The following is a 22,104-nucleotide window of genomic DNA, read 5'->3' on the forward strand; positions in this document are numbered from 1 at the left end:
TGGCATAGTGGACTACTAAAGCACATAAGTGGTAATCAGAAGGCTGCCAGTTCAATCCCCACAGCCACCACCATTGTGTCCTTGAGAAAGGCAATTGTCCCTGTAATAAGTACACTGTAAGTTGCTTTGGATCAAAGCGTCTGCCAAATGCATAAATGTAATGTAATGTCTTAACACTACTTGTTGTAATTGCATTTTTACTAGTAATATTTCAATAAGAGAGTTCTAACATACATTTTTAACTAGTATGAATTCCAGTTACAGATTTTGTATTTATTTTTTACTAGTAAGAATTCTAATTACTGAGCTCTCTATTTGCATTTTACTAGTAAGAATGCAATTGCAGAACTCTGACTGTTTTACAGAGATCTACAATTGAATTACAGAGCTCTGTGATTGCATTCTTACTAGCAAAAATTCCAATTAAAGAGCTCTGTAATTGCATACTTACTAGTAAAAATTCTAATTACAGAGCTCTGCTTTTTCATTTTTACTAGCAAGAATGTAATTACAGAGCTCTACAATTCAAATTACAGAGGCCTGCAATTAAACACCTTTAATATGATTTTTTGTACTAGTAAAATTTCAATTGTAGAGCTATGAAATAAAAAAAATGAATAAGAGTCAATTGAAACATGAAAAGTACATTTTCATTGTAGAGCTCTGTATTTGGAATTTTTACTAGTACAATGCAACTGTATAGTGCTCTTATTGGAATTCTTACTAGTAAAAATTAGAGAGCTCCATAATTGAAATTCTTACTAGTAAAAATTAGAGAGCTCTGTAATTGAAATTCTTACTAGTAAAAATTAAATTAGAGAGCTCTATAATTGGAATTATTACTAGTAAAAATTATAGAGCTCTGTAATTGAAATTCTTACTAGTAAAAATTTTATTAGAGAGCTCTATAATTGGAATTCTTACTAGTAAAAATTAGAGAGCTCTGTAATTGGAATTCTAACTAGTAAAAATTATAGAGCTCTGTAATTGAAATTCTTACTAGTAAAAATTAGAGAGCTCTGTAATTGAAATTCTTACTAGTAAAAATTAGAGAGCTCTGTAATTGAAATTCTTACTAGTAAAAATTAAATTAGAGAGCTCTATAATTGGAATTCTTACTAGTAAAAATTAGAGAGCTCTGTAATTGGAATTCTAACTAGTAAAAATTATAGAGCTCTGTAATTGAAATTCTTACTAGTAAAAATTAGAGAGCTCTGTAATTGGAATTCTTACTAGTAAAAATTATAGAGCTCTGTAATTGAAATTCTTACTAGTAAAAATTTTATTAGAGAGCTCTATAATTGGAATTATTATTAGTAAAAATTAGAGAGCTCTGTAACTGAAATTCTTACAGTAAAAATTTTATTAGAGAGCTCTATAATTGGAATTCTTACTAGTAAAAATTAGAGAGCTCTGTAATTGAAATTCTTACTAGTAAAATTAGAGAGCTCTATAATTGGAATTACTAGTAAAAATTATAGAGCTCTGTAATTGAAATTCTTACTAGTAAAAATTAAATTAGAGCTCTATAATTGGAATTATTACTAGTAAAAATTAGAGAGCTCTGTAATTGGAATTCTAACTAGTAAAAATTAAATTAGAGAGCTCTATAATTGGAATTCTAACTAGTAAAAATTAAATTAGAGAGCTCTATAATTGGAATTCTAACTAGTAAAAATTAGAGAGCTCTGTAATTGGAATTCTTACTAGCAAAAATACAATTCTGATGGGAACATTAAAAGATAATTTGGCCTTCCATACACTTTGCTTATTTGAAAACACTGGCATGTGTACATTAGCATTAAGTCTGATTCACTTAAAAATCTGTTTGTTCGGACCATCCGTATGGTTCATTTCAATGAACTGGTTCAAAATAACGATTCCTTTGAATCATTACTCAGAAGTGAGGCCAGAACATGTACTAGCGCTGCATTTTACATTTCATTTTTGTGGTATGTTTTTGATTAGGTTGTAAAGACTTTCTTACAAAAATATATAATTGTTCCATAGTTTCTGCCAAAACACCATATAGTACTTCCATATTATGTAGTTCTATAAATGGGTCTCCATTACAGTGTAGTGTTTCAACTGCTTTATCAGTTTAATGAATCATTAAATAGAACCAGTTCAAAAGAATGGCTCGTTTGTGAATTGGACAGAAGACTTGTATCTAAAACACGAGAATAAAACCAACAAAGGTAAATTCCCCATGAAATTGAGTTTAATAGAGTTTAAAAATAAGGCTATGATGCAGTTTGAGCAAACTTTTGACAAGAAAAAAACAGTAATTACAAGTTGTGGCACGCACAGCGAGTCCAGTAAGATTTTAAGGGAAATAGCAACTGCACACGCTCATCCACGCACACAAATCCAGTAACATTTTACAATCAGATGTGCACACATACATACATAGAAACAACCACCCAAAAAGGTGGCAGTTAACAGACATTTTAACGAACAAACTGCAGTGCACTGTAAAAAAAAAAAAAAAAAAAAAAAAAAAAAAACATGCATAGCTTCATACAATGAATGTGTTGATTTCCAAAAGATCCACAGAGGTTATATTTCATAAGCTGTCTAATACTGTCAACATTATTAGTCAAATTCCTTCAACATGAAAAAAGACAGATATTCGCTTCTTAAAGGTGTCTGATTTAAAAGAAACAATATTGTTCTTGTTCACAAACATGTAAAAAGTTACATTCTGAACCAAAAAGTTCATTATGAAAAATAAATACTGGAATGGCAACAATGATTTCCCTTTATGTGTCAGAATAAAAAAAAAAAAAAGTCCTAATCCAACCCCTTTACACATAAAAAGTCCAACATTAGCCTTTGCTGCATTTGTTTCAACAAGACATCAAGGTACAGATAAAAGTGTCTTACAGATCAAATACAAAAATGAGTGCCAAACTCTGATTACAATTAGAAAACTGAGAATATAGTGGCTCCAAAAAGTATTTAGACACTTAAGTCACACTTAAAAATGTCTGAATGTCTTTGCATTAAATATCAAACGAAATGGCATTTACTGTAAATAGATGGGACACTTTCAAGCAAAACATGTCACAAGATTAAGGTTTAAAATGTATAAAACAATATATATACACACCATTTAAAATTAATACAAATAAACAGCCATAAACATGATACTCATATCCTTTTGAATGACGAGGGTGAGTAAATGATGGCAGAAAGGTCAGTTTTTATTTCAGTGGTTGTTAAAGTTTTTCAGTATCATTAAGTGTAAATTATTGTCCAGAGGTCCTGATAGCACGTAGATGTCACTGTCTTGCGATACTTTTTACTTTTTTCAATGCAGGCCAGGATGGGCCAGTCACAGTAGTTTATTATTACTGGATGGGAATTTTTAAAATGATTTTATAGAGACTGCTGAGGCTTATTTTCATTCACATGTCTGAATCCTTGAAATTATTGGTTTTTATTAAAATAACTATCAAGTGTAAAAATGTCTCCAATTAGATATTAAACATTCTGATAGTTAAATGCGGATGACTGGAGGATTCGGTTTTCTGAGTGGCTAAGCGCTCCCTGTCTCATGTAATACAGTCATTTGCTGATAGAGTTCATGCACAGGGGTTGCTCCTGCAGCAGTATCACTCTTTTTTTTTTTTTATTGATGTTTTGAAAGTATATAGCCATAATTATATTTTTTATGTATTTATGTAACACAAAGTATGCACAAATTAACAGAACAACCTAGTGACAAAAGTTCATCATTTAGATCCTTTTTTAGTGAACATTGTAACTTACTGTTCAGTTTTAATCGTATTTTTAAATAAAACGGTTTGTCCCAACAGAAAGATGAAAGTAAATGTAGTTAAATCAATGCAGAAAGCATTTTGTTTTTCCTTCGGTAAAAATGTGATCAATTGTGATTAATCATTTTCAATTCGATTATTTGGGGGGGCACGAAAGTTTTTCTTGTTTCAAAGGGGGGGCGTGAACCATAAGAATTGAGAACTACTGCGTTACTGGAACATGTCTGCAGTTAAGGTAATAAACTACACTTGTTTTTTTATTTGTTTTACCTGTGTGAACAGGTTGAAATCACCTTGAATTGGTTAGAAGTAATTGCAAAAATGACTCGAAAATGAAAACAAAAACAGTTCTAAAAAAAGGTCTAGCATCATTTTTAGATGCCAATGGGTTTGATATTGTGTTATCTAATGCAATGACATTCATGCATTTTGAAACATGGCTAAAGTGTCCAAATACTTTTAGGGGCCACTGTAGATACTGTACACACTCGAACCCAGGAACACAGGTAAACAAACTTTAGACAAGACTGACATTAATTAGATGCTAAGTGCTGAAGCAAAAAACAAAATAAAAAAAATAATAATATTTGACACAGGTAAACACACAATTTCTAAAATCCCTGTCTTTTTTTTTTTTTTTTTTTTATATTTCATCCATTTTTGCCCATTTAAAATAAGTACATAACATCAAATAGCCTTGGCAACACAAAATATGAGCGTTACATAAAATTAGGCTGTTTAGTATTTGTTCTACATTTCATCCTTTGGTAAAAGGGGAGACCCTCTCGAAATAAATGCTATCATATGCTGTTCTTTCCGGAAGTTAGCTCATTTTAAAGTTTGTCTATGTTTGTTACTGTCTTTAAAGTGCCAGCAAGCTCTAACATGAGGGAAGCCCAATGCTAACAACATATTTTAGACTCGAAAGCTCCAGAGCTCCATTTAGGAATGATACAAGACTCATGCAGGCGAGAAATCACGCTAGGAACACGCATACAGATGCACACGCCATGCCTTAAGGTGCTGAGACACCGCTCACAATATCTATGCCGTACAGATAGCAAAAATAGCTCTCTGAGTTTCTATATACAAGAACTACACAATGCTACCACTGCCATAGTGCACAAATGCAGAGCTCCAGAGAAATATCACCATCTTTCGCTGATCAATATAAGAAAATATATAAATAATCATAATACTGTGAAGCAGCTAAAAAAGAAAACATTACAGTTAAAGGTGACGTGTGTAATTTGTCAGCATAATATGGAGAGACAACTAAAGTAAGCCATTAAAAGAATAGTAAACATTATTAAAATGCTATTAAAATGTTGCTTTGTTTGTATGCATATCCTGACCGGCCTGACACAGCAACATTGGCTCAAACAATGGCAAGGGTTTGGGGTGGTATTTTCCGTTTGGTGACGCAAGCAATGCAGAAATTACGCACTTCACCTTTAAGTAATGACACACTTGGCCAAGCCTTAAATGTTAGAACAGGATTTTCAAGACTTTTTAACACAGAAACAGTGACATTTGCGATACAGTTGTGGACGGACTTTGTGTTGTCCTTCAAGTCATCATTTTGTTCCTTCATTTTCCTTCTGATTTCTTTTCACTGAGTCACATCATGGATAAATGCCATATTCATTTAAAACAAAACAAATAAATAAACATTTAAACACTAAGATTAAAGAAGTCATGTAGGTGTTAAAAAAACAACACTATTAATCATATCTGTATTCATAAGAAGAACAGTCTTTTGTAAAATAATAAGCCCAAGTTAGGTTGACCTAGATGTAGAGTTCTCAATTAAACTCGCAGCAGTGATTTGTCAGTCACTCACTGCCTACTGCCACCTGCCAGACTATAACATAACTGCGCTCAGATTTGGCAGGGGCCGACTGCAGTTTCAAAGTGGGTTCCACAGAGTCCTCATCTTCATCTCGGCCCAAACCACCATCATCATCATCACCTGAGAGAAAGAGAGAGATAAATTAACAGAATACCCCGTTTGTAAACCACATACGTATATATGCAATAATGTTCAACTGATTTGGGTTTTTCATAGCTGATGCCGATACTGATATTGAAGGAGCTGGGTGACCGATTGACAATATAAAGCAGCTGTAATTTAATGATAGCAAATGAGACTTACACACACTTGTACAGATGTACAGTGAAAAATGAGTTACATTTTGGTCAGTTCTCACCCAAAACCAACTGGATCTCTTCGGAAGACATACATTTAACCACTGGAGTCTTATGGATTACTTTTATCCTGCCTTTATGTGCTTTTTGGAGCTTCAAATTTTGGACCCCATTCACTTGAATTGTGAGGACCTACTAAAATGAGATAATCTAAAAATAAAAAAATATATAGTTTGCATGTGCTGCACGCTTCAAATGAGAGTGCTTGTGAATGTGTAAAGCTGGTGTTGTGATGACATAAAGACACAAAGTGCTCATACCATTTAGAGATCATTGACTCATACATGGAAAACAATATGAGCATTACACACCTTGTTTGTAGCAGATGACAGCGAGCAGAGCGCTAATTCACTTTGAAGTGCGAGGCACATACAGGCTACATATTTATTTAATGAAATAGCAGCTTTTTATGGTTTAATAACCACACTGGGTCACATAGCGTCCTGTTTTTCCAGAAGTGAGAAGCTACTGTCAAAAACACACAGAAACGGAAAGGGCTTCAAAATAAAAGCTTCCGCCAAAATAAAAGCTCAGTTCAAATGGGAAAAAAGTAAGACAGAAATATATCACTACTGTATAGTTATGTAATATTGACTGTAATACTACTACTATTACTACTACTACTACTACTACTACTAATAATAATAATAATAATTATTATTATTATTATTATTTATTTGACATAAATAACTCCAACGCTGTATTTTAGATTGTGCTGTGAGCTTCTGTATAAAAGCGCTTCATTTGATAAAAATAATACAATATTATGTTCAAAATGAATTGTTCTATTTTCATTTGATTAAGTTTAAATTAATTCATTTATTGATCAAATTTAAATAAAATGTTGATTCAGAAAAAAAAAAAAAAAAAAAGGTATCGCTAAGTACGGAAAAGGAAGTATAGGTATTCATACTCGTTCTCAAAAAAAAAAAAAAAAAATTATTGGGACATCCCAACTAAATATGCCCCCTCTTGTTCAAGGACAGATGCTAACAGGTAACAAAGACATTTCTATTGAATGTTTTACCGATTCTGAAGTCAATGTAGCCTTCTCCTCCGCTCATAATGAGCATGTTCTTGCTGTCTGAAGCTGAAGCATCTGAGTTTTCAATCACACCATCAGATCCTGCAGCTCCTGGCACAATTACCTGACCTGAAGCAGAACACATCAATTACAGCAGCTTTGCAATCCACCAGTCATTACACCAAACACCACAGCATTAAAGGAATATTCAGGGTTCCATACAAGTCAAGCCCGCCACAGTCTAATTTGTCCCGCCATAGTTTCATAATGAACCGAAAATATTTGTACACTTCTCATAATATCACAAAAGATCTCTAACATTGTGTAATGCGCCGTTGCTTCGGCAAAGCATCTCCCAGTCAGTCAGCCCTCACAGTGTGTTTCTGCAAGTAAATGTTTATTTTCACCCACACAGCATTTCTTTTTCAGTATTCTTCTTTAACCTTTGATGTAGTGAGTGTGACTGTCATGCCATATTCTAGAAAACATAGTTCTTGGCATAAATTAAAATATGGAATTTGCTGTTTGCATGCCCTGTCTTCATGATTATCGTTTCCATTTTTTTTAAACGAAAGAGTTTAAAAACCACATTCACTATGCCTATTTTTTGCAAACTCCTGATTTTTTAAAAGCATTTAAAAATCACCACATGCTCCCCTATACAGGCTACATCCTAGCTAGACATACTGTATAAACTGACATGCAGTTGACCTACAAAATTACGTTTGTAATGTTACTCTCTTAATGTTAACGTCATCCTAATGTTATGATGGAACTTTTAATAATCATAAAATCATTAAGTCCATATCATCTTGAGGCTTCTAATTTTTTCTGTATAGTCTATATAGCACTGAGGTGTGTTACGGTCCGATGTCATACCTGGAACAGTAACAAAGAATTTAACAGCATCCCTGTGGCCGTGGAAGCAGAGCTGAGCATGTGCCATGGAGCAGTACGGTACGTACGAGCCTGTCATCGCACCATCCACGGTTTCATTGCCATACACTTTTACTGCCCCACCTGGACGACAAGCGATAGCTCCGACAGTCTTATGAGCTGCTGTGGAAAGACAAATACATTTAACCACAGACCGAAATTTCTAATGGAACACCAGTAGCACAGTTACAGCGTCTTTGTGCAGACAGGGCAAAAAAACAAAACAAATAATTGTTAGCAATTTCAAAGCAGAGAGGTTTGCTTGCAAATCACTGTAGTGCGACTGTTGCCGATATTAAAGCAAAATTTTGCAAACTGCAGAAACGCTGTCAATCAGCCCAGAAAGATAGAGGGGGGAACTTGCACATGAAATATTGAACAAAGCTAAGCATGATGCAAGCGAGCAAGACAGGTTTGTTTGATAATCAGCCTGCAATCAGTGTTTTGCATTTCCCACTCACCCCTCTGACCTAAAAATCCACACTGACCCACAGCTATAGAGACAGCAGAGGAGAGAGAAAGACAGGAGAACAGAAGAATAAGGTAGTCAGGAAGTGAAAAAGAGGCCGAATACTGAAAACTGGCTGTCCTAATGCTACTTTACTCAGTGTCAAAGCTAATACTGATGTCCACTGTGTATGTTTTGATTTAGATATTGATATTCTACCTCCGGAGTTCCTCTGTGCTCTTGTCCCGTTACTGTTGTCTTACATATAGAAGATTTTATATTAACTTTTTAAAAACTTTTTACTTTCTATTAATTGTTTAACCCTTAAATGAATGGGGGTTTCACCAAACATTATTAGATACCTCGGGTCTTTAGCGACCCAGCACGTATATCTATCACAAATGGATCTACAAAATGTCCATATAGTGTAAAATAAAGACAATTAGAAAATAATAGAATACAATATATTTTTATGTTTTATTTTTCATATATCAAAGAGATTATGCAACAAATCTAGAACAAGTTTCATTACTTTCACACTGAAATTTCATGAGACACAACTGGCCGTCAAACACCTATTGAGCAACACGTAACATAATTTTCTCAGGCACTTTTTGAGTGTAAATAGACGCACAACGAATATAATTTCAGTAGTATACACAAATAACAATAGCCAAATCACTATTTGTTCTCCATCTGTAAAAGCTGCACGTTGCCTATACAGCTGAAGTTTCGCTTACTGCCCCCTGGAGAAAACAGGTGGTACTCCAAGCTTGAATTGCTCAGATGCAAGGAATATTCCTTATTATTGTCCTGGGACATAATTAACTGTGTTAATTTTTTTAGCCCGTTATTTTTTATAAAATTAATTGCATTTAATTAACGCGTTAAGTCGACAGCCCTAATAAAAACTATATATTTAGCAATTGTGCTTTTTTTTTTTTTTTTTACTATTCAGAAGAGAAAGGTTGAGGAATACTAAAGTGGTGTGGGCATAACTCCAAAAAATGTGTGTATGTGGGCATAACTACAACAAAAATGGATGAGTTACAGGGGGTTGAATGAGGTCCCTGGTCACTAAAGACACGAGGTATGCATTAAATGGTTAAATATAAAAGATTTGGGACCCACTTCATATTAGGTATCTTTAACTACTTTGTAATCAAGCATTTGTAATTAAGAATCTTCTTATGTACATACGTGTGGTCGCATTGTGCTTACATTTAAAGTACCTGTATTTTCATTACATCTGTAGTTACACTGGTCACCTTACCTCTTAACCCTAAACCTACTCCAACCCTTACCCTAAACCCTATTCCTAAACCTACCCGTACCTAAACCTCAGTAGTAGCAAATGTGAATCTTGAGACATGTAGTTACATATTAAGTACATTGTATTGTATGTACTTAAATTTTAGTACATAGTAGTTAAAGTAGTTATCTTATATAAAGTGGGACCAAGATTTATATTACTTATAAACTTAATATTTTTATATTTGTGTTTACATACTCTGTCTACATCTTGTCTATGTCTTGTTCTGCACAATTCTCTTCATTGTCAACGTCCTGCAATCTGAGCCTCGTCTTAAGAATTTAAATGCACAGTAAACCCTGTGTAATCTGTGAAAATGACAAAAACAACAACATGACTTTACTTACAGTCTGACAATGGGATGGAGATGATTACACCATTTCCTGTTCCCACCCAAAGCCGGTTACAGGACACCTTTAGGGCTGTGATCCTCACAAAGGAGAAGCCAAGTTTTCCTGTACCTGTCAAAAACAAGAGAGAGTCCATTCAAGTGTCTATTTTTTACAAATCATTTTATAAAAGAGCACACATCACGTAATTTCATGCATTTTGGAGACTTATAATCTAAGCATTAGCTATTATATAGCTATTCGAGTCAACTGTCTGTGCAATTATATAGAATTCAATGTAATGTTATTTTACATAGAACCATAGTATGTATACGTTAAAGGAATAGTACACTCAAAAATATTCCTTCCATGGAACACAAAAGATGTTTTTCAAATTATTCTTACCCAGCATTTTGCTGACGTAAGGCTCAATGTCAACGTCTTGCAGATGCTGGAAGGTGTGAGCGTGGAAGAGACGGAGGGTGGAGTCTAGACGGATGGAGACCCAGATACCATCGCCCACCCAGGCCAGCTGACGTACCTGGCTCTCCTTACGCGGGTGGGCGTCAAAAGACTTCTGTTTTGCAAATACACAATGAAATATGTACAACTTATACTAGTTAAGAGTGCATTTAACACATAGTTTTGTGCATAATGTGCAATTAATGCAGTAACAAGAAAGACATAATACAAACCTCTATTTTCATGGCTTTTGGCTGGATCACATAGATCTTATTCCTGTAGCCGCACCATACTTTATCATGCACAACAGTCATGCAGCGGATAGCGTGATGTGGTCGGCCGAGGTCCAGGAGGTGGTAGTTGGTTAAATCCCATTGGCTGTCTGTAATATAGAGGGCAGATGGTTTTATACAAATAAAAGTGACAGCAGGAGGGGAATTTGAAATTTCAGTAAACTGACAGTGTCTTACCAAGCCCTCTGTGAAAGATGGCCAGTGTACCTTCAGCAAGAGCCACTAAAACACGTCCCCTCACGTGTCTATGTAAAGAAACAATATAATATATCACTACACTACATGACTCATACTGCAATGTTTGCATTTATTTTCACCTCAAGATTGAATAAAAGAGCTGAAGTATTTCTAAAAAGCAGCATGGACAAGATTTGTTTGCTTAAAGGTGCCGTAAGTGATTTATTCATGGAAAGGTCTGCAAAAATGTTCCTACTCCTTGAAAGATATTAATTAAATAAGTGCCCTGAGATACGTATCTCACCTGTCTCAGTGTCTCAACTCTAGACTCTGTAAAAAGCAAACAAAATGTGTCCATGGTCCTGACCATTTACGCTTTCTGCCTGTCAATCATTCTGCGCGTTCTCATAGTATTGTAGTTGCAGCAAATTATTTAGGCATAATGTCATTTTTCTGCCATGTTGTTCATAACAGCTGTCAGTTGAGGGCGCTATTTTACTACTGTTGTTTTTAACAACCGTTTCTGTTCTCAACAAAGCTCATTTGTTATCTTTAGAGTGCGGGGTTGTGGAAAGAGGGAGTGTGGCTAATCCAACGGCTCAGTCTCATGGAAGTAGAACAGTTGAAATTGCTTACAGCACCTTTAAATATTCATTAAATGAAATTAAATAATAAACAAAAATATTTTTTAATATTTTTATAGTATTATAATATATACTACACTGATTCCCTACTCAAATATGAAATGAAGAACATTTCAAATGTGTTCCTAAGCAGGCCTACAATTGATCGTGTCTGATGCATTTCTTTCCTGAATAAATGATGTAATTTTGCACTTACACAATATTTAAGATTGAATCCTTCAGCTTGACAGCATGGAGACACTTTCTCCACCGAGCAACAGATGAGTGCACATATAAACTAGACATGAGACAATGTAAAAAAAGTGTTAAAATCACATAGCTTTTCAGTGGTGCAATACAAAGAACTTTATGAGGATCTGTGAAAACACTCCATTGGTGGACATTTAACATTTAACTTATATGAATTTCAATACTGTAGCACACCTGACAGAGCATTGCTCAAGGTCATGGGTTTGATTCCCAAGTAACATGCTTACTGATAAATATATACCTTAAATGCACTTTAAGTTGCTTAATGCATCTGCCAAATCAATAAATGTGAATCTCTTTGAAATATGCTTAAATGTGATGCAATTGCTGTGTATTTGTGTGAGTGTATAAGTCTCTCACCAGCCATTCTGGGCCCCCAGCCACATGGTAGGGAGTGCACTGCTCATACGCTGGGTCTCCTCTCTCGCCAGATCTGCTTTGTCGCCTGTAGATGGCACATTATCCCTGTCCTGATCTGACTCCCTGAAAAGGAATTTAACCAAGTATGAGTTTGCATTGAAATCTGGCTTTTAATTAAAAACTATAAGATACTGGGGTTTCCATTGCATGATAATGAGCCAAGCAACATCAGAATCAGAATCAGAATCAGCTTTATTGCCAAGTATGCTTACACATACAAGGAATTTGTCTTGGTGACAGGAGCTTCCAGTGTACAACAATACAAAAACAGCAGCAAGACATAGATAATACATTTTTTTTTTAAATAGTTATACACATACGTACATACACACACAGACACACACATACATACATGCATACACACATACACATACATAGTGCAATCTAATACAAATCTGTTATCTGTTATGTACAGTGCAAATGTTTTGGGTTTTTTTCCCCAGAGAAATGAAATGGCAGAAGAGGTTGGATGTGTTGGATAAATATAAAAAAGATATGTGTATTGCACATAGTTATTGCTCAATGGGCAATTTAACTGTTCATGAGATGGATAGCCTGAGGGAAAAAACTGTTCCTGTGCCTGACGGTTCTGGTGCTTAGAGCTCTGAAGCATCGGCCAGAAGGCAACAGTTCAAAAAGGTAATGGGCTGGGTGAGTGGGGTCCAGAGTGATTTTTCCAGCCTTTTTCCTCACTCTGGAAGTGTATAGTTCTTGAAGGAGGGGCAGGGGCAACCAATAATCCTCTCAGCAGTCCGAACTGTCCTTTGTAGTCTTCTGATGTTCGATTTCATATCTGAACCAAACCAGACAGTTATTGAAGTGCAGAGGACAGACTCAATGACCGCTGAGTAGAACTGTATCAGCAGCGCCTATGGCAGGTTGAATTTCCTCAGCTGGCGAAAGAAGTACAACCTCTGCTGATCCTTTTTCACAATGGAGTCAATGTGTGTCTCAGGTCCTGTGAGATGGTAGTGCCCAGGAACCTGAATGACTCCACTGCTGCCACAGTGCTGTTTAGAATGGTGAGGGGGGTCATTGTTGGGGTGTTCCTCCTAAAGTCCACAATCATCTCCACCGTTTTGAGCGTGTTCAGCTCAAGGTACCAGACAGCCAGCTGTTCAACCTCCCTTCTGTATGCAGACTCATCGTCATCTCGGATGAGGCCGATGACAGTGGTGTCATCTGCAAACTTCAGGAGCTTGACAGAGGGGGTCATTGGTGTACAGGGAGAAGAGTAGTTGGGAGAGCACACATCCCTGGGGGGCACCAGTGCTGATTGTACAGGTGCTAGAAGTGAGTTTCCCCTGTCCTGTGATTTTTGGTTTCTTTGGGACAGGAATAATGATTGAGTGTTTGAAGCAGCATGGGACTTCACACTGCTCCAGTGATCTACTGAAGATCTGTGTGAAGATGGGGGCCAGCTGGTTAGCATCGAAGACAAGCTGGTGAGACGCCATCTGAGCCTGAAGCTTTCCTCGTCTTTTGTTTCCGAAAGACGCTACTCACATCATCTTCACAGATCTTAAGTGCAGGTTGAGTAGCAGGAGGGGGAGGAGGGGTGTTGCAGGAGGTGTTAGTGTTTGTGTGAAGTGAAGGTCAGAGTGGATGTGGGGTGTGAGATTGGACCTTTTAAATCTGCAGTACAACACATTCAGGTTGTCAGCCAGTTGTTGGTCCACCACAGGGCTGGGGGTAGGAGTCCTGTAATTTGTGAGTTGTTTCATGCCACTCCACACTGATACAGGGTCGTTAGCTGAAAACTTGTTTTTCAGCTTCTCAGAGTATCTTCTTTTAGCCACTCTGATCCCCTTATTCAGTGTGTTCCTGGCCTGATTGTACAAGACAATGGGGATAAACCCCAACTCTGTAAGCATCCTCTTTGGCCTGACGAAGCTGCCTGAGCTCTGCTGTAAACCATGGTTTGTCGTTGTTGAACTTTAAATAAGTCATAGTAGGAATGCACATATCCTCATAGAAACTGATATATGATGTAACAGTATTTGTGAGCTCATCCAGGTCTGTGACTGCAGCCTCAAAAACGCTCCAATCCGTGCAATCAAAGCAGGCTTGTAGTTCCCAATCTGCATCATTGGTCCATCTCTTTACAGTCCTTACTGGCTTGGTTGATTTTAATTTCTGCCTGCAGGCTGGAAGAAGATAAACCAGACAGTGATCAGAGAGTCCCAAAGCTGCTCTAGGGACAGAGCGATATGCATCCTTTGTTGTGTAGCAATGATCCAGTATGTTCCTGTCTCTGGTGGGGCATGTAATGTGCTGTTTGTATTTGGGCAGTTCACGTGTGAGATTTGTTTTGTTAAAATCCCCAAGAATAATAATATCTGAGTCCGGGTATTGTTGTTCCATGTCTGTGATTTGATCAGCCAGCTGTTGCAGCACCGCATTCAAACACGCGTTTGGCGCGATATACACACTCACCAGAATAAACAAGGAAAACTCCTGCGGCGAGTAGAAAGGCTTACAGTTAATAAAGAGCGCTTCCAAATTAGGACAGCACATCCTCTTTAACGTTGTAACATCTGTACACCAACTTTCATTGATGTAAAAGCATGTTCCACCGCCTCTCGTTTTCCCCGTTAACTCCGCGATGCGATCCGCTCTGAACAGCTGGAAGCCTGGCAGATGTAACGCGCTGTCCAGAATGGCTTCACTCAGCCAGGTTTCTGTGAAGCACAAGGCAGCAGAGGTTGAAAAGTCCTTGTTTGTGCGGGTGAGGAGATGTAGTTCGTCCGTTTTGTTAGGAAGAGAGCGGAGATTCGCAAGATGAATGCTCGGCAGCGTTGTTCGAAAGCCCTGCCGACGGAGTTTGACCAGCACACCGGCTCGTCTTCCTCGCCTGCGTCTCCTGAACAACAAAGCCGCGCCTCCAACTAAAATGTCTAGCAAAATGTCTGACTATTCAAAAACCGGGAAAAGACTGTCTGGTATAAGCTGTCGAATGTTCAGCAGTTCATTTCTGGTAAAACTGACTGGAAAAACATTACTAAACACAGGACAAACAAACAAAAACAACAAAACAATAGGAGCGTTCCACACCGAGGCGGCCATCCGCGGCGCCATCATGATGTAATCATCTATGGGGCAACTAAACATGGGTCTAGTGGTGCCCATTCTGGAAAGTAAACCATATATATCTACTTACCTCTGGTTATTGCCGGTTGAAGCTCCAGAAGACTCTGTTCCCAGTGGGTCAGTGAACACGTGTTCTGTGTAGATTCCTGGCTGACTGGTGTCCTGTCCCGGGCTCTCCTGGTCTTCCTCGGTGGCCTCCATGGCTTCCTCTGCTGCAGTGACTTCATCTTCACTGGGTGCTCTGGAGAGGTCTACTACAAAGAGAGTTACAAAAGAGTGGGAATCTGTTAACTAAGGCAGGGTTTTACTAGTACTGGGGAATTAAAGGAATATTCTGGGTTAAATACAGTAAAGTTAGATCAACAGCATAAATGGCATGCTGTAAATTAGCAAAGACAATCATTTTGACTCATCTCTCAGCAAAAACAAACTAAAGAATGTGTTATGTACTTACAATGGAAGTCTATGGGGCAAGAGTACAACTAGAGTCTATGGGGCATGTGTGCAACTAGAGTTTATGGGACAAGTGTACATCTAATGTCTATGGGGCAAGTATACATCTAGAATATATGAGGCAAGTGTAGGACTATGGTTTATGGGACAAGTGTACAATACATGTCTATGGGACAAGTGAACAATTAGGGTTTATGGGGCCAGTGTACAATAAAAGTCTATGGGACAAGTGTACAATTAGGGTTTATGGGGCAAGTGTACAACTAGAGTCTATGAGGCAAGTGTACAAATAGGGTTTATGGGACATTGCACAATATAAGTCTATGGGGCAAGTGTACATCTAACGTCTATGGAGCAAGTATACAACTAGAGTCTATTGGACAAGTGTACAACTAAAGACAATGAGGCTTGTGTACAACTAGGGTTAATGGGACAAGTGTATAATATGTGTCTATGGGACAAGTGTACAATTAGGGTTTATGGGGCAAGTGTACAACTAGAGACTATGGGGTAAGTGTACAATAAAAGTCTATGGGGCAAGTGTACAACTAGAGTCTATGGGGCAAGTGTACAACTAGAGTCTATGGGGCAAGTGTACATCTAGAGTCTATGGAGCAAGTACACAACTAGAGTCCATGGGGCAAATGTACAACTAGGGTTTAAGGGACAAGTGTTTAATAAAAAGTCTATGGGGCAAGTAAACATCTAAAGTCTATGGGGCAAATGTACAACTAGACATATTAAATGCTATTCTCATTCTATCAGAATTTAGAGCTGAACTATCAGTTCTATAAACATGCATAATCATGAGTGTCAAATAAGTCTGGCATTTAGTTATGCAAAGGCTCTGAAGTCTGGTTACATATTTCTCAGTTAAAAGTTCCACAGACTGTTATTACCACTGCCTTTGACAGGACTTTGTTCTGCTGATTGTTCATTGGCTCCTGTGCTGCCCGTCTGAGATCCTGAGCTGGACTCTTCAGCACTGCAGCCAACCACTGACACGTCACTCAACACTCCCTCACTGCCCTGTGAGCTGTGACTGGCCAATAAATTGTCTGGCCCTGCCTCCACATCCTGAGGAATCTCTTCCCCTGCGAGATAGTCTGTCTCCAAAACACCTGAAAATCACATTAGAATTAATATATAAATATTATTTTTGATTTTCATGTTTAATTATATAATGATGAAAGCTACTGATTTCCATTCTGGGAAGTAAATGTGGCAAAAACTTAATTTGTTTTAATTAGTGGTCCATCTATCTATCTATAATCATAATGTACAACAGTACGTGTTATGCGGGATTTGGATGTCTGACCTGGTATACTGGCGATACACAGCACACATGAGTTACAGACATAGAAGCTGTCCAGCAGGTCAGAGGGCTGCGTCACATCCATGATCATCACTTTAGTGGAGGAGTAAGTGCTCGTACAGATCCAAACCTGACTGGACATCTCCACCTGCACTGTCTGCTCCTTCTCATGATCCTGTCAACACATGTCATATCCCATGCATGAAGAACACTCTCTAACAACGCACCCTGTCTTGCTTTATGTAAATTACTTGTTTATGTAAATTACCTCTGTTATGATTAACTACTCTCTTCACATGATGTGACAAATGAGTAACAATGTCCCCACCAAAGTTGCTGAATACTAAATAGGTGTGATATGTAAACACAGATGGATATATACGTTAATATGTTCATGGCTGTAACGTCAAAACCATGACAACTGACCCATTCATGATCAAATTTTGCAGATTAGTTTCATCAATAGTCTGGGTGGACTAGGTAGGGAGATTTATATTGTGAACAACAGAGTATGTCTACACAGTGGGTAGTCAACTAGAATGACCCTTACCGACACAGGTACCGAAGAGTTTATTGAAATATTGTACCTTAGGTTCCTGTTTCAGCTTGTCCAGGCTACTCTGAGATCCTTTCTTCTGCTTGGAGGCGTCTGTATCCACCACAGACTCCTCACCACTAACCCCAGAGCTTCCCTCACTTGGCCATCCACCTGAGAGATTCACTCCAGCTGCACACAAGAGCTGCATAGAGGAAATCATAGCTAATTTCATAACAGACTGCCAACAGTTTCTCATATACAGTGCATCCGGAAAGTATTCACAGCGCTTCACTTTTTCCACATTTTGTTATGTTACAGCCTTATTCCAAAATGGATTAAATTCATTATTTTCCTCAAAATTCTACAAACAATACCCCATAATGACAACGTGAAAGAAGTTTGTTTGAAATCTTTGCAAATTTATTAAAAATAAAAAACGAAAAAAATCACATGTACATAAGTATTCACAGCCTTTGCCATGACAGCTCAGGTGCATCCTGTTTCCACTGATCATCCTTGAGATGTTTCTACAACTTGATTGGAGTCCACCTGTGGTAGATTCAGTTGATTGGACATGATTTGGAAAGGCACACACCTGTCTATATAAGGTCCCATAGTTAACAGTGCATGTCAGAGCACAAACCAAGCCATGAAGTCCAAGGAATTGTCTGTAGACCTCCGAGACAGGATTGTATTGAGGCACAGATCTGGGGAAGGGTACAGAAAAATTTCTGCAGCATTGAAGGTCCCAATGAGCACAGTGGCCTCCATCATCCTTAAATGGAAGAAGTTTGGAACCACCAGGACTCTTCCTAGAGCTGGCCACCTGGGCAAACTGAGTGGGCCTTAGTCAGGGAGGTGACCAAGAACCCGATGGTCACTCTGACAGAGCTCCAGCATTTCTCTGTGGAGAGAGGAGAACCTTCCAGAAGAACAACCATCTCTGCAGCACTCCACCAATCAGGCCTGTATGGTAGAGTGGCCAGACGGAAGCCACTCCTCAGTAAAAGGCACATGACAGCCTGCCTGGAGTTTGCCAAAAGGCACCTGAAGGACTCTCAGACCATGAGAAATAAAGATTGAACCATTTGGCCTGAATGGCAAGCATCATGTCTGGAGGAAACCAGGCACCGCTCATCACCTGGCCAATACCATCCCTACAGTGAAGCATGGTGGTGGCAGCATCATGCTGTGGGGATGTTTTTCAGTGGCAGGAATTGGGAGACTAGTCAGGAGCGAGGGAAAGATGAATGCAGCAATGTACAGAGACATCCTTGATGAAAACCTGCTCCAGAGTGCTCTGGACCTCAGACTGGGGCGAAGGTTCATCTTCCAACAGAACAACGACCCTAAGCACACAGCCAAGATAACAAAGGAGTGGCTCCGGGACAACTCTGAGAAATGTCCTTGAGTGGCCCAGCCAGAGCCCAGACATGAACCCGATTGAACATCTCTGGAGAGATCTGAAAATGGCTGTGCACCGACGCTCCCCATCCAACCTGATGGAGCTTGAGAGGTCCTGCAAAGAAGAATGGAGAAACTGCCCAAAAATAGGTGTGCCAAGCTTGTAGCATCATTCTCAAAAAGACTTGAGGCTGTAATTGGTGCCAAAGGTGCTTCAACAAAGTATCGAGCAAAGGCTGTGAATACATATGTACATGTGATTTTTTTCGTTTTTTATTTTTAATAAATTTGCAAAGATTTCAAACAAACTTCTTTCACATTGTCATTATGGGGTATTGTTTGTAGAATTTTGAGGAAAATAATGAATTTAATCCATTTTGGAATAAGGCTGTAACATAACAAATTGTGGAAAAAGTGAAGCGCTGTGAATACTTTCCGGATGCACTGTAAAGAAAGGTGACTGTAAAAAATTTGATGGTTAATTAATTTGTTATTTAGCAGACATTTTTATCCAAAGCATCTAAAGGCCGAAACATACTCTAAACAAGTAGTGAATGCAGACGCTTCTAGCTACTCAAGCTCAATTTCATTTGTTTTTGCGTTCCAAAATGTGTCAGACCGCAATTCATAACACAACGCAAGTACACCTTGCATTCTCAAAGTTGCCATAAGGTGCGTCAACTGCTGTCATGGCTGTGCAACAATATGAAGAAAACATTGCTTAGCAAATAAGCTAAAGTCAGTATATTTATAGCAGCTTGCCTCAGTAATAACACATCCAATTTAATGGCACAGACTTTTGAAGGTAACTCTGTCGCCCCCCTGAGTACTGAGGATTGTTCCCGCCACATTAATGCAAGAATACTTGTTAAGCATGTTCAGTTGGACCACACATTAGCAATTTGCATAAAGTATGTTTCAGCCTTTACAGTTCACTTATTATATTGACAATGACTCTGAAAAATCTGAGTGTCTTGGTGAAAATGAAGAAAGTTCATAATTTGCCCCCTGCTGGACTCAAGCATACAGTACAACCTTTCAGATATCAGCCTACATCTTTAACCAATAGGGAACACAACATTAATCCCCATACCCTAAGACCTATTCATAAAATGAATTTTGATTTATGTTCTTAACAGTCAAAAATGATTGAAAAACAGTTTCAGCACAGTATTGCTTTAACAAAATGGTTTAGAAAATTTGCACAAAAATAGAGAAGACTGCATGGTCCAGTATCACTCAGTGTAAGCTCTGTGACTCATCATATTTGTGCTTTTTTTAGAAGCATTACCTTCATAGAAGCATCTTTCTTTTCCAATGGCTTGAGGCACACAGGAACTGGTAAGTTCATTTTGTTCTCTGCATAGCCACCATTGGCAACCTGTAAAGAACAGAAGAATGCAATATTAGATATTTCAAAAAACACTTTGTGTTTTTAAGAAAAGGGTTGGCAAGTCTGAAAACTACCAGTTTTGAAGGCAAAATATGAGTGCTCCCTTTGTTTACTATAAATTACATTCATTGCTTTTGGATTTAGAGTTTGGTATGTATAGACTTCTGCCTTGTATTTGCCCGGGAGGCTCCAGCCATGAGCGGTCACCCTGCCGTCCTCCTTCTGCACATGGGCCTTCACATGCTGGTACTGAGCACGCTTCTGCTCGCGACGGGACAGAGAACCACTTGAGTCAACCCTGATGGAGAGAGAGCCCAGCAAATAATTCAGCTTAAACCCAGAGTAGTACAGCAAATAAAACTGCTTTGGTAAACACTTCAATGTGCTGTTGGAAGCCAGAAAAGGACTTCTCCATATTAGGTTTCCAATAATATCAATGCACTTACTCTTCTTGGAGGAAGTCGAATGCTTTGGACTTTTCTCTGGGGAACTGGGAGAAGGTGTTGCTCTTCTTCATGATGCTGGGCGGATTGTACTTCACGTTGGACGGCAGAGCCCTCGCTGTGTTGCTCGACGTAGAAGAACTGGAGGAACTAAATAGACGGCTGAAGCTGTGGACAGAACACACAGACAGCTGGCTGTGAACAGGCCGAATAGAAGGGACAACAACAGTTTACATTTCTCATGGATGTGTGAGGGTTTTCTAAAGGAGCTCTAAAGGATAAAAGATCTTACAACTGCCTGATGCTTGACCTCTTCTTCTCGGCAACTTCAGAGTTTTCCCTTGAAGCTCTGTGGATCAACAACACATATCACTGCAGAAGAGCCGTAAGCAACCAGACAGTCACCATGAGGAGTCCTTTTTCATGAGCCAGAAAAACTGGCCTACTTTCCAAAAGAGCAATTAGTATCAGAACAGCTCAAGCTGAGCGCAAAAATATGGTCTAGTCAGACACTGAGGACAGCTGAAACAAATAAACAAAACAACTACATTCACAAGACAATGGTGTTGCTTCTATAATACTTGGATAAACATTTTTTTATTTTTTTATTATTCAATGGTACATCTATGGAGCCCCTTAGAGGACAGGGCGGGAACTATTTTCTGAAATAGTTTTGCGTGCCTTCGCATTTTGCAATAAATTTACCATAGTTTTACTATAGTATACATATTTAGCCATGATATTCATAGTGAAACCATAGTAAGAATGAAGGAAAATGTATTATTACATATATTACGTATATGGTAATAAAAAAATCATAATTTTGTGGTTATTACGGTTTTACTCTACAAATACCATAATTTAACTATGGTTTTACTATAGTAATATTGTAGACTGTAGTAACCATAGTTTTTGGCAGAAATCATGGTTTAACTATAGTAATGTTTTAGTAACTATGAAAAGTAGGTTAAGTAACCATGGTTTTTTGACGGAAACCATGGTTTTAATACAGTATACTGTATCAAAACTATTGTGAGGGAATGCAAAGCTTATTGGGAGGGAATGCAAACTATTGCGAGGGCTTGCTAATCTTATTGCGAGGAAACACAAACTATTGCGAGGGAACCCAAAACTTTTTGTGAGGGTGTGCAGACTATTGCAAGGGTGGGCAAAAATTATTGCTA

At 38.0% G+C, this 22,104-nt stretch overlaps 1 protein-coding gene across 11 annotated transcripts in view; it reads right to left on the bottom strand.

Moving 5' to 3' along the window:
- Positions 1-2,182: 2,182 nt before the first annotated feature.
- Positions 2,183-22,104, bottom strand: part of LOC127451867 (C-Jun-amino-terminal kinase-interacting protein 4-like) — a 59,270-nt gene continuing 39,348 nt past the window's right edge. For 4 of the 11 annotated variants that reach the window (XM_051716873.1, XM_051716875.1, XM_051716872.1 and 1 more), the window contains 18 exons: positions 21,213-21,269; positions 20,924-21,088; positions 20,601-20,775; positions 20,376-20,465; positions 17,730-17,882; positions 17,146-17,317; positions 16,727-16,948; positions 15,445-15,628; positions 12,225-12,347; positions 11,812-11,892; positions 10,972-11,039; positions 10,735-10,883; positions 10,445-10,616; positions 10,058-10,171; positions 8,412-8,444; positions 7,894-8,073; positions 7,018-7,143; positions 2,183-5,754 (listed from right to left, as the gene is read on the bottom strand). In XM_051716873.1, coding sequence (XP_051572833.1) covers positions 5,618-5,754; positions 7,018-7,143; positions 7,894-8,073; positions 8,412-8,444; positions 10,058-10,171; positions 10,445-10,616; positions 10,735-10,883; positions 10,972-11,039; positions 11,812-11,892; positions 12,225-12,347; positions 15,445-15,628; positions 16,727-16,948; positions 17,146-17,317; positions 17,730-17,882; positions 20,376-20,465; positions 20,601-20,775; positions 20,924-21,088; positions 21,213-21,269 — 2,401 coding nt within the window. In that variant the 3' untranslated portion in view covers positions 2,183-5,617. The remainder of the gene's footprint in view (positions 5,755-7,017; positions 7,144-7,893; positions 8,074-8,411; positions 8,445-10,057; positions 10,172-10,444; positions 10,617-10,734; positions 10,884-10,971; positions 11,040-11,811; positions 11,893-12,224; positions 12,348-15,444; positions 15,629-16,726; positions 16,949-17,145; positions 17,318-17,729; positions 17,883-20,375; positions 20,466-20,600; positions 20,776-20,923; positions 21,089-21,212; positions 21,270-22,104) is intronic. The other 7 variants (XM_051716880.1, XM_051716878.1, XM_051716876.1 and 4 more) reach the window with 5 other exon arrangements.

The sequence above is a fragment of the Myxocyprinus asiaticus genome, chromosome 14, assembly GCF_019703515.2.
Source record: "Myxocyprinus asiaticus isolate MX2 ecotype Aquarium Trade chromosome 14, UBuf_Myxa_2, whole genome shotgun sequence".
Taxonomy (NCBI): Eukaryota; Metazoa; Chordata; class Actinopteri; order Cypriniformes; family Catostomidae; genus Myxocyprinus; species Myxocyprinus asiaticus.